General features: G+C 39.6%; 2 protein-coding genes across 4 annotated transcripts in view; one reads left to right on the top strand and one right to left on the bottom strand.

Annotated features, from left to right (window-relative positions):
• Nucleotides 1-2,724: 2,724 nt before the first annotated feature.
• Nucleotides 2,725-9,034, bottom strand: actr10 (actin related protein 10). The gene is made up of 13 exons (XM_008398371.1): nt 8,832-9,034; nt 7,805-7,877; nt 7,636-7,718; nt 7,380-7,488; nt 7,063-7,170; nt 6,252-6,319; nt 6,051-6,130; nt 5,516-5,551; nt 5,121-5,200; nt 4,904-4,977; nt 4,236-4,317; nt 3,927-4,128; nt 2,725-3,714 (listed from the first exon to the last, which is right to left on the bottom strand). Exons 1-13 carry the CDS (start codon nt 8,906-8,908, stop codon nt 3,533-3,535), a joined length of 1,254 nt encoding a protein of 417 aa, XP_008396593.1. The 5' UTR covers nt 8,909-9,034; the 3' UTR covers nt 2,725-3,532.
• A 950-nt stretch (nt 9,035-9,984) lies between these two features.
• The window catches only part of armh4 (armadillo like helical domain containing 4), a 13,571-nt gene continuing 10,261 nt past the window's right edge, over nt 9,985-13,294 (top strand). Inside the window, exon 1 of one of the 3 annotated variants that reach the window (XM_017302251.1) lies at nt 9,985-10,356. The gene's annotated coding sequence lies outside the window, so the exon portion shown is untranslated. Of the gene's footprint in view, nt 10,357-10,502; nt 10,620-13,294 lie in introns of those variants that run through there. The other 2 variants (XM_008398372.2, XM_017302250.1) reach the window with 2 other exon arrangements.

The following is a 13,294-nucleotide window of genomic DNA, read 5'->3' as shown; positions in this document are numbered from 1 at the left end:
GAGATTTATCGTGCGGTTTGCGTGAGTGTACATATTGTTCTCTCTTTCTGCTTTCACATTTCTAAGAATGAACTCAGATTAGTTTAAGTGCTGCTTACTGGATAATTGGACTGACTTGTTGTTGCAGTCCATCTCAGTGAGGACGAAAACAAAGATGGAAGCAGCGCACCATCTGATCACAATCACCGTTAACTCTGCTGTTGAGTCAGCTGCGCGCTCATTATACAAAATCCACGCTTGTAAAAATTTATTGCCACAAACCTGGACATGTTCTTGCCTGTTCTGACTTTGGGAAACAAACAAAACAAAACAAAAAAAAAAGAGTAACCAGGTTTTCAAATCTTGCTTGAACCAAAAGGTTCGTGGCCCTGTTGACGTTTTCTGACGACTTGGCATTTGAGCCTGGTGCAATCTCACGCAGGGAAGCAGTGGGTTTTGTTGCCAGACCAGTGGACCAGGTCTACTCACAGCGCAAATTAGTTCACAGGGTTTTTTTCCATGGCAGTCTGCCCTGAAGAGCCCATCTCAGGTTTTGTTATTTCCAAATGACTCGCTGAAAGAGCCTCTAGATTGATGGTGTGGCAGGGATGCCATCGTTTCTCTGATTTTACTCTTTATATGTAAATGTTTGAGTAAAATGAACATTGTGCTTTTATTCTATGAACTACTGACAACAAGTCTCTGAAATTCCAAGCAAAAATTTCGTTTTTATCTGCGGAAAATGAGAAGCAGTCAACATAGCGAAAAAGATGCAGTGCTTTCAGATGCTTTCAGAGGTCAAATAATGCAAAAAGACAAGTTCATATTCACTTAGAAACAACAATATTAATGTTTAACTCAGGAAGAGTTCAGAAATCAATATTTTGTGGAGTAACCATGAGGTTTTCAATGGGGTTCAGTGCAGTGGGTTCTTAACCTTTCCCATGTCTCTCTTTACTTCTACCACAATCATATGGTTTTAGTCACTTGTCACTCAGACTTTTAAGAAATTAAAAATAATTTGCTTATTAGAACAAACATGAAACATAATGGGGACCGTAGTTTTTTTTCATACAACTAAACATTTCTTTGTCGGGGGTAATCTGCTCCCGAGGTTGAAGTTTGTGTGGTAAACATACTGGATTAGTTTGGCGCCTTTTTCTGCGTGCGTTTAAGTTGCTTTAGCTCTCGCAGCTTTTCTGGGTCAGACCCACCACATTCACGAATCCACTCACTTTTTTCCCCCAACTCCGGTCAGCTGAAATGGAAAAGAATTGTAGAAGTTAAATGTAGAAAAAGTCCAGGGGAATGACAATTTTGAAAAAGTCCCTTACTGCTTGGGGGGCGGGGATGGAAAAAGAACATATTTAATAATAAAATTGTAGTCCATTTCAGATTACTATGAATCATGAAAACAATCTTCATAGTCTTCTGAAAAGATACTACCTTATTCTTCACCCACATAGCAGGAAATCTCCTTCCTGATCTCCATCTATGCCGGAGAAGCAGAGGTCAGTCGGACAGCTGCTGCTTCCCGTCTCTGGGAACCTCACTGAGGATCAGGTCCCAGTTCCAGTCGGAGGACGGCTGTCCTCAGCTTGAGCAGCAGGTGGGACAGGAGAGCTGTATGAAAGCAAGGTCATGGCTGACAAATGCAATCACCTGAAAAAGGGCGCGCATTGAACAGGACCACACTGAGAAGTCTAGGAGAAAAATGACAGAAACACCTCACTTTCTGACTATAAGAGCCAAACAGGGTCCTAATCAGAATTACACCACTGTGATGCTCTGTTAATTGTTTTTATGTCCGCGATTAAAATTCCAAACCAACCAAATTCCCACACTTTAAGCTGCTGCAGATGCATTGTGGGTAATGCTACTGGCTTCCAGGCCCACAGTAGTCTGACGTAACAGAGCCGAGTGATTTACTTGACCCAAAGGGCCCAAACAGGTGCAACTCTGTTCGTGAAGGCGGAGATTAACTCCAGTCAACGCAGCGCAGTTTTTTTCCCCCACCACTGACTGTGTAAAACAATATGCACCATAACAATATGCAGCGCAAATTGGAAATACCGAACATGACGAATTAAAAAAAAAAAAAAAGCGATGGAAACACTTTGTTACACAAGTCATGTGATCAACAACCGTCTGTTGCTACTGGTGGAAAAGACGAAGAAGACAACAGGAAGTGGTTTTTGAACACCTATCCACGTGTGATTTTAATTGCAGTTATTTAAAGGAAACATCTACACATCACACATCATTGTGTTGTTTTTTACATTAGAAGAATATTGATTAAAGTTTTGTGCACATTTGTCATAAAACACAGCTATTCATAAGTTTAGAGAAATAATCTGGAACTATTACAATCAGTAAACTTTTAGGGGTTTGTCGCTGGTTGTGCAATACTTTGGTAGTGAGGAACCTGTTTTTTATAATCCATCATTTAATATTAAACAAGCTGATCTAATTGCCACTCTGCAGCAGCAATAGTTTCATCTGAATCCTTGGATTTCCATCTCTTTTCTCGGTATGTTCAATACATATTCTGTCTACTTTGAAAGGTAAACATATGTGACATTTACTGAGAGTATAAATTTGTGGTTTATGGTGGGGAACCAAAATCCTGGATTACTTTTACACAAACGTGGACTACTTACAATGCAAACAATGAGATATTTATTTCAGAAGCAATTCAGTGGAAGGAGTCATCATCAGGGACCGATCAACCAATCAGAAGCAAACTCAATTCTGGACATTTATTTGTAGTTATGATGGTTTACAGAGCAATTTTCAAAGGAACATTTTGAATAGCCCAAAAACAAGACACAAATATATTACCAGGTACATAAGTGAATTACACATCTTGTCAAGAGTGGTTAAATTGTGGATTACACCTTTAATGATAGTGATTGTGCAAAACAAACATTTGACCTTCAGTCAACACTCTATCTAAACTATAATCCATCCAGAATTGCTTTAATATATGGGTAAAAACGATCCAAAACCTCCCAGCAGCTAGGTATAAACAATAAATAAGTGAAAATTGTTTTGACTGTAATCTCCATGGGTAACTTCTTCATTTCAACAGACATAACAGTATGATTACATAAGCAACACTTTTAGTTATAAACAGATGACTTGTAAGACGTCATCTTCAACATTTCCGCTGACTTCTGCAGAATTTCCTCTGATTCACTGCCAATAAAAATACTGAAGTGTGAAGATACACGTACAGCGTTGTGACTGATGACATGTCTGCATTTGATATCTCAGGCCTGTGTTCATCTAATTATTAATAGTATATGCAACTGCAAATCAATAAGGGATAGTTGCTACATTTACTGTTTAAGTGAAGATATTTCATTCATCATGGTGGGAATTTATAGATAACACACATGCAAACCAGGACAACATGAATTAGCGTTTAAAGTCTTACCTAGTTGACATTCAAAAATCTGTGTGAAGTCAACACATCATCAGTCTGAGAAAGTGTCGCGATGTTAAATTAAAGATTACCGAACTGTTCAGTGAAAAACTATTTGGCTATGTTTCACTTCTCCATGGAGTACGCTCTCTTCATGAGTGGAGGGGGCGTCTTCCCCGCCTCATAGAAAGACTCTGGAGGCGGGGAGCTCAAGCAGCACCAGTCTGGGATGCGTCCGGTCTGGTTGTAGTAATCCCGGGACACCGACCTGCTGCCCAGAATGTCCTGAAGGGCCCCAAAGATGGCGCCTGGAGGGGTCAAGAGAAATTCAAAACAAAAGTTTAGAGAGGGAAAACAGATGCTAAAAAGAACTCATTTGAAACTCCAAAAAATAGCTGACTGATTGTTTCTCCCAAGTGCTGATTTTGAAGAAATATTTTATCCCACACAGCCATATTTTTTTCCAATCTGCTCATTCAGAGAGTCAGCAGGAAATAACATTGAAACCGCTTTTTTGTACCTCCGAGCCAGGCGGTGCAGTTGGGTTTCGCCGGTGGGGAGTGGATGCGGAAGTTCTTGCTAGCCAGAACATCGCTGTACTTGGGTTTCTCCACCAGGAGGCGTATCTCAGCCAGCAGGCGGTGCAGGAAGCCAGGAAGCATGGCCGTGCCTCCGATCACCACCAGGTTCTCGGAAAGCACTTTACGCATGTCAATGGGGCACTGAACACAAAAACAAAAAATAAAAAGATTCCCACAAGTTATAGATGAATAAAAATAAAAACTACAACATCTGTTTAATAAACTGCATGTATTAAATGACTGCGTACCTTCACGAGAGCATCAAGGATCAGAGTCGCCACACTTTTCTCCTCGTTGTCCTGCTCAAACAGGATCTCCATCACTGAGTCCCTGCAAGATCGGACAAAATAACTGTTAACAAAACAGAGGGGCAGGAAAAAATGGATTCTATAAAAAATAATTGCTCGTCCTGGGAATTCTGAATCAATTGAAAACACTCAAAACTAGATTTTAGCTTGCTTTGTGGGGTTTTTAAAAAAATTATTTTTGGATATTTTTTTCTAATTTAGGGAAGAGTCAGGCAGCCAAGCCAACCTATTACTGGCAATTTAAGTTGCAGAATTTTATGCACAAACCTATTTTTGTTTAAAAATAAACAAATGGAACTTTTCATAATTGTTTTAAATAAACTTTACGCTTATTTGTAGTCTTTTCCCCTTGTCAGTCACATAATTTAACCATCATTTCTAGACTAAACATAAAATATTGGTTTCTGAATTTAAAAAAATGTTTCTGAATCGAATCGTGATCCTAAAAATCATGATCAAATCATTAGAAACTAAAAGTTTTGCATCTGTAAAACGACTCGGTCCAGACAGTAATTTACATGTTCTTCAGTGAGAAATGCCACAAGAACTTGCTTAAGTTGTTATAAAACGGCAAAAACCGAAAGCAGATGAAAAGATCTTCAGATTACCTAATAGATCCTTGAACATGCAGGATTTTCTCTCCATCCAGAGGATAGTCGACATCCGGAGGAGGAGCTGGACGCTGCAAAGACACACAAGTTGCACAGATTTCAGTACAACCTCACGACATTTAGGGCCCCTTTAGTTTTGGTCGTTTTTTGCATCCAAACTTTCTGAGGAACCAAAACAGTAGAATGAAACCAGCGCAGCAAACACTCCTCTTACCTCGGCCGTACCGTCCAGGTTAAATTTGGCCTCCTGGATCTTGAGGCCTCTCTGCAAGTCGCTGACGAAACATGTTCTGGCTGCAAGAAACAAAGCAGCACACAAAAATCAACACACTACTTCTGTGAACATCAACAATCTACTCAGACTTCTGAACTGAGGTGTAACTTGCAGACAGGTTAGGTCATCTATTAGCAGAATTTGTGAAGAGAATTAAGCAGAAACATACTGATAATACCAATATGATCAGTATAAACCACCCAGTGATAGAATTACAGCAGTAGCAATGCCTCGATGTTGAGTTATTCTGATTTTTTGGGGCTGAAATATTTTGTCTCCTGTAGTTGGTCAATGGTCTTCATTAAGGAAAAGTAGAAAGTGCCAATTAAACTCACCCTTTATGTCCTCCACTGTTTCTTCTGGGATGGTTCCTGAGGAAAAGACAGAAATGCGTCACTTTTTATTGCATCACCAATTTAAATCTATGACGAGAATCTAAGCTGACACTGCTGTGGAGATTAATTACAACTACTTGGTGTTATATTTAATTAGGATTCAAAAACAGCTGGGACTGCTGCCATTTCCTAAATAGTAGCAGATGGACTTCAGAGTACGTGTTAGTCTTTATTTTTATAGTATAAAAAAGGATCAATACATTTATTCGAGATCTGTTGCGATTTAGACTTAAGAAATTATTCAGCATGCTACATTTGTTTTTTTATTATTATTGTTGATTTGAACAATACAGTTTGGTTACCTTTGCTAAGAAAAACTGAAGAGGAAACGCTAACACAAACTTTGTGAATGCATAATTTAAAAACAGAGAAAGGGATTCAACGGGGACGCTGAGCGGAAACAAGCTCTTCGTATGAATAGTGAATGATGCATTATGGGTCGCAGACATTTTTAGTCTAAGCTGCCTGTCGTTACCGATGACGGCCGGTACGCTCTGCCCGGTGGTGGTGTCTGTGTCCACTGTGCACTGCTCCACCAGAAACCCGTTCAATTCTCTACAATAAGAAAACACAACGGGAACAACAAGCAGTGCCGTTTTAAATTAACCCCGACAGGCAAAACTGCCACAGTGAAGTAAGTGCAAAATAAAATATTAACAGACAATGAGGTACTGACTTATGAATGGCTTTCCCTCCGAGAGGCAGAGCCTCCCAGGCCGGGAGGATCGGAGTACACTCGTAAATCTAATGCAGCAAAGTTAAGGTTGTTCTCAGGAAAGCACCACTAGTAAATCGTGGTTATTGCTTTAGAGAAACAGAGAACAGTACAACCTTATTCACAAAAGAAACAGAGAAAATGAATTAATCCCAGCCTTCACGCTTACAATGAAAATGCCGCTGAAAGGCAAAACGCAAGTAGAGTATTGTTTAATGTTACAAGTAAATTATATTTCATAAAATTAAATTGTCAAAGTGTAAAACTAAACTGGATTTATCCTAAATGATCTACTGACATGATACATTTTGCTGGACGATAATCGATAATGTTATTGTTTATCGTACTTAAAACGATAATATTGTTGATTTGAGACTACTTTCAAGTAGTATATTGATAACGGCATAACAATGCAAGTTTTCTCTCTCAAAAACGGCTAAACTTTAACTTTATGGAAAAAAACAACAACTCAACACTGTAACTATATTATAAATATCCAAAATAAAACACAACCAAAAACAATGAATAAAATGTATTTAAGCAAAATTAACCTTAAAAAACAATTAATCATCAGAATGGAAATTTCTGAGCTCATTTTAATTTAACATGTGATTGACTGACTAATCCTTATTACAAGATTACTAACAATCTCTTAACAAATATCAAAAATCTCATTGTTTCCCTTTAGACAATCTGCATAAAAATCACTTCACAGTCTTGCCGTTTGTTGTTTTGGATTATTCAATAACACCAAAAATAAATAAAAGGATACAGGCAGCACGAGTGTCTCTGTGTACCCACAGTCCATCACTAGAGCAGAGTTGATGCCTAAAGTCATGACGGCCATCAGGTGACTGGGAGAAAACAGCACAGAGGGCACCTGGATTAACAATGAAACAGAACGTTAACTGTTGGGCCAAAGAGTTAAACTCGAGTCTAAATGTCTGCAACTCAGCAGCATCAGATATGTTTTCACTCCATTCATTAATATAAGTGAGCTTTGTGAAGCAGAGAGACTGAGCAAGCACATTTACAATCTTAACTGTTACACTAAGCATTTGTAACAACAATCGTTGTCTTTTGTGGTACCTCAAACTGTCTGAAGAAGACCTTGGTGAGCGTCTCCCTGAAGTGGGATGGGCAGAGGATGGACTCGATGATCACCACTCTTCGGTCGCGAGGGTTCACCAACAGGTGCCTGATGGGGGACAGATTCTAATTTGATGAGGCTGCATTACTCAGTTACAATGCATCATGACTGCTGGGAATCATCTATGGTGTTTGGTTACTGTAACGACACAACAGTTTTGAAATAGGCACACTCGTTGCAGGAAAAACACGTCACCTGAAGTACAATATGTGGATAAACTCTTTGAGGATGGCATAAAGCTCTTCTGTGTTGATGTTGTACTGGACCACTTTGGTGGCCTGCATGAGACAGCACACAGCATTAGGACACACACATTGCTAACCCACCCACACACCGATTAGTTACAGTAAATCATGAGAGTTACCTGCTGTTGTCCCGGTTTCCGGATCTCGCTCGGAATTATGAACCTGGGCCCCGTTTCCCCTGCAAAGCCGCATCTGCAAAAAACAAATTCTTTCAACAGAGCTGGTATGTATGTTTATATATGTTAGAAATTTTGTAAAATTTACAACTGAGCCTTCTTTTGACTACAATATGGATGTATGGCACAAATCTTCTGCCACTCATTGCAAAGATGTAAATAAAAACATTTTAAAATACATTTTCTTGCAGTAGAATGATCTCACACTACAACAATTCAGAAAGATGTGTTCACTGCCTTAACCTGTTATACCATTATCATGATTGAAAATAATGAAGTAATAGTTTCCCACAAATTTTTAAAGTACTGTGTGCACCCAGTGGAAAAAAAAAACATATTGAAATGGGAGTTGAACATTACCAAATAAATAAAAAAATACCCAGAACAACACTAAAAAGTATCTGCTAGTGACAAATTAACACTGGGTCTCTGTGCCCCATTTTGTTGGACTCACAAAGAAAATCATTGTATAAAAGAGGAGAGCAGCCCACTTGATCTGCATGTGATTTTAAGTACGTTTCTCTGCTAAATAAATATGTGAATAACATTTTTGGGGCGCTGTGTTAGCTTAGGTTAATTGGAAAAACTGCCAGTACATTACGGAGCTTACATGTGTAAAACATACGTAATTAAAAACGTTTCGACCAACATACCATATAATTTAAACAAAACTGATAGCGTTTTTAAGGGTTTTGTTTTCTGCTTACTTATAATTCCACCTAGCTGTAGCTAAAGTTGTCAGCTACAGCTACGTTAGCATTAGCTAATAGGCTTAGCATATTAAAGGAACTCTCTACCCTGTAAATTGAATATGTACGACCCAGTTCCATTGTTAGCCACAAACGTTTAAATTCAGCTTATCTTTGACATATCGTAATAACGAGAGAATCAACGATATGGGCGAAAAAAGCTACATGTTAGCATGCTACCCTGGTAGCGGTAGCCTGTTTTGCTAACAATGCATACTCACTTTGTGTATGCTGCTCCCAAATCAATCACAATGGCAGTCTTCTCTCCTCCACTTCCCAACCCATCAAATATTGGCATTTTACTAATTTAATTCAGAAAATGGTTTTAGCTATTAACGCCTAGCAGTCGCGGCTTAACATCGCATAATAAAAAACTAATTGTCTTCCTCTTAGCCTGGGCTGCCTCTTCACAGACCGGAGGGATTGCAGAAAAAAGTCTAACTGGGAGACAGAAACTCTCTAACAGGCACGAGTCAGGGTAAATTTTATGTCCGGCAATGACACTTTACAATAGTATTGTTAATTTCATAAAGTGCCATCTAAAAAAAAGAGAATCTATTACAGATTTAAACTTAAAGAGCAAATCCTACTCGATGAATCTCTAGTTTCCATGAAGAACTGAAACGCATCTGTTGTCTTGGCAACGTTCCTCTTCTACAATCTGTCGAAAAAAAGGAAGTACTATTGATTCCTTTTCCCTGATAACTATTATTTCCATGAAAACTGATTTAGAGATGTAATTAAGATGTAATCCTGGGATCAGTAGAAACAGCTCCACACCTTCAAATAGGTTGACTTATTTTGCTACGTCACCTGTTTAGTGTCCTGGTTAGAGCTGACCTCTTTCAGACGCAAACACAGACACAACTACTTATTATCATTTAACAAATGCCAAGGCAAGTTTTATTTATTAACAAAATAAATGAATAAAACTTAATTGTATCTGACCTCCTAATATTGAACTTTAGATAATAACTCAGATATTTGAGCAAATTGATTGCATGTGCCATAATATGCATAAAATCATGATATGTTAATCTATTTGTCAGCTTACAGTCAGGTCCAACGAAATTACTAAAAAAGAATGTTAGTTATAGATTTAGTTTATAACTAAATCTATGGTTGTAATTTTGTCAAAATTACAACCATAGGTGGTTGTAATTTTGTCAAATTACAACCACAGACTTCTATGTTTTACTACGACTCAATGTCATACGTCATCCCATGCACTGCTCTGATTGGATGTTTGGAGCGGCTGTCCAAAGTGTTTTACATGTTGCTAAGCTAAGCTTCATTCCACGGTTGCCCGTGTATTTAGCTCCACCCATCTTCTCCACAGCGCTCAACATCCCTGTTGATAGGTCAACCCCCCCGCAGCGTGATGCTGCCACCACCACCTGGAATTTGAGGTGGAGGAGCTGTCCGTTCAGCACCACAGTCCGCCTGAGGGGCGTATCGAAGAATGACCACAAAATAAGGGAGATGTGCTCTCGAAGAATTAAGAAAAGAAAATCAAAGACGCGGATTTCCCCCTCCCTCGCAGGTTGAAACCATTTAGTGGCAGCAGCACTCGAGAGGCAGACGGACAGAGACAGTCTGCCTCTCTCCAGCTTGGTTTCTACCCTATACCACACTGAATTCAGCCCCTGTTTGGTAACGCAGCATCAATTTGGCATTCTCCTACACACTGCAAGAGAAACCTCAGCGGCGTCCATGCGCAAGAAGACCCACCATGAGCTCTGAAAGGTATTCTGGTTTTATTTGTAGCCCTGCATGCGACTCTCGACACGCAACTCGCGATGTTGAGGGTGTTGCGGTCTCAGGGGAGGGAGGAGGCTGATTTTGAGCTGTCACACTGGAGAAATGTGACTCAGTACCGCAGTGGGGAATTTGTTTACAGTCCAGATGCTGGCGTGGTCATGTTGTCAGGTGGTGGGAGGTGGTCTGCACGCGCACTCTGACAGGGCCGATCGATTATATTGATCCAATCGATTGCAAGGGCATGGAAAGTAAGTGGGTGTGATTGAAGCATTGATCTTATGCTGCATCGAATGGGGGTGATATATATATATTTTCTTCTTTTGCCTTAGACAGCAAAAATGGGTGTCAACCTGTTATGTTGTTATTGCACAAATCATGCAGGGTTAGCGTTTGCATTTGGTATAGGGTGTATTTCTTTTATATATATGTTGCAACGATCTGCATCGAAGCATCTTAAGTGGATCCTATAGGAGAGGAAACCTGGCGCTATTTATAGCAGAAGTGAAGCGGGGCTGAGGATTGCTGTGTCAGATTTCCTCTCGTTTTCTCCATCTGTTTGCCACTTTCCCTCTTCTTCTTCTTATTCCTCTTCCTCCTTCTCATTTTCTTCTATTTTCACCCTGTTTTCTCACTCACTCACACCCACCGCCACTACCTGGGCGAAGCCATGAAAGAAAAATTTAAATTAAGATTTCTACCTCATCGCACAAAAAAATATTTCTAACTAATCACAGAACTAAAACATATATAGTCAAGCTAATTAGCTTGACTATAGGTGTTGTGCTTTTTAAAAAAAGAGTTGTGACGACACTGACATTTACTGTTACTGTCTTTAGTCTAATTAAGAGAACGGAGAACCAAATCCCTTCCCCAAATATATAAACAAATCAATATTTTTGTGCTTAACGATTTTGAAGCAAAAGTATTTTATTATGGTGAATGTAGACGCAAAGAAACAATTGTAAAATGGCATATTGTGTCACCTCAAGACGGGTGAAAAGGCGACAAGTATGTATGCACCTTGACGACACAGGTTAACTTCCCCACTGGTTGGATTTGCATAAAAAATAAGACTCATTCTGTGGCTAACTGAGTCGTAAAGCAATTCAATCCTGTTTGTTTTTATTCTTCTTACTAAAGAGCCTTCAAATGAAGTTTATTCTGCGTCCTAACTCCCTAACACAGTGGCGCAAAAGGTGGGTATGCAGGGTGTGCAACGCATAGGGGCGCAGCACCAGAGGGGGCGCCAAAACCCCGTCTGGAGGGGCCGCGCCGATGAAGTTTTTCCATACACTTCAGCGCGCCTTACGCTCCTTCACCTCGCGCACATAACAAGGTAATTAGTAGCGAGTTTTACCCTTCATGTGTCGTCGTCTCGGGGGCGGGGTAGAAGAGCGAGTGAGCGTCGCTCCTTCACCCTGACGTTCCTTCGCTGGGGGGGTGGCGCCGATCTATGTTTTCGCATCCACCTGAATAATGTGTAGCTGCGCCACTGTCCGTGCGTAACAGGATTTGTGCGTGTGTAAAAAGATTTGTGCGTGTGTAAAAATATCTATGTGTGTGTAATACTCGATTTGTAAAACTTAAAAATAAAATAAACCTCCTTGAGATCCACAAAAATGACACAGACATCAGTAAACTTAAGCAGATCAATGGAGAAGAGACAGCCTCCACAACACATTCAAATGGGGACCATCAAGAGAAAAAAAAAGCAATCAAGAAAATCTAAATGGAGGATGAAGAGAAAGGCAGCAATGAGCCCAATGAGAGCAATGTCTGAGCTGGAAAACATCAGCAATGATCAAGTTTCTGCAGATAACACTGAACAGGAAGTTTCAGTTGAGGATCAGGCAGCCTCCATCAATGAAATTCATATGATCGAAACAATAATCTCGACCCACCAGCATATCTCTGAAGAGGTTATTATCTCTGAAATGCAACAAAGTGGGAATGAAAAAGTGAACAAAAGGTCAAAGAAATATAAGCAGAAGAAGAAGAAGAGAAAGGCAGCATTGAGAGCTACATCTGAATTGGAGCCGTTGAATAGGGAAAACCTTTCTGTTGAAAACACTGAAGAAGTTTCAACCCCAGAAGCAGTTGGGAATGACACAGCCACCATCATAATTGAATTCTATGAAAACGAAACAGTGATTGGGAAACCACAGCAGGAAACAGAGACAGATAAAAACTCAGTCCCCAATGCAAACACACCATTTACAGATTCAGAGATCATACCAGAGATCCCCCCCGACAATAGAGACAAAACTTTGCACCCCGTCAGAAGACCTACCAGGTAACGCTCCTGTAGATTCCATAGAAGGGGAGAGTGACATAACAGAAGAACTTAGAACAGAGTCAGCAGAGAACATTATGTCTGAACCAGAAGAAAGACCCACAAAGAAGATTTCACTGTGGAGGCGAATAAAAAAGGCCTTAACTCCAACACCTCTGCGGCAATTTAAAGACAGATGTAAAGTCTGTCCAGCATAGACATCACCTTATGTCTGAAGTATATTAGATTTGAAAGGAGGGTGGAGCCACGTGTGTTTTGGGTGATTAGCATTAATTGGGTATTTTAGTATCAAAAAGACAGAATTTCACRGTGGGAAATGTCTCCCCGTRYAGGTGTGGGTTCACTCCGGGTGCTCCGGCTTCCCCCACGTTCAACATCAGAACTCATGTTCAACTATTGTGAGATTTAAATTTCTAATTCGAAACAGAAAATCAGGCAACCACATTTATTAATTAAAGGGAGATTTAGAGAAAGAAAATGAGAATTTTAGAAGTCTAAACCTTTACATATGTAAAGGTAATTTTAGAAGTCTAAACCTTTACATATGTAAAGGTTTAGACTTCTAAAATTCTCATTTTCTTTATATTTATTGAGATATAAATCTATATCTCAATAAATATATATTTAAAT

Source organism: Poecilia reticulata, linkage group LG21 (genome assembly GCF_000633615.1).
Source record: "Poecilia reticulata strain Guanapo linkage group LG21, Guppy_female_1.0+MT, whole genome shotgun sequence".
NCBI classification, from domain to species: Eukaryota; Metazoa; Chordata; class Actinopteri; order Cyprinodontiformes; family Poeciliidae; genus Poecilia; species Poecilia reticulata.
This window is presented reverse-complemented; position numbering and strand designations above follow the sequence as displayed.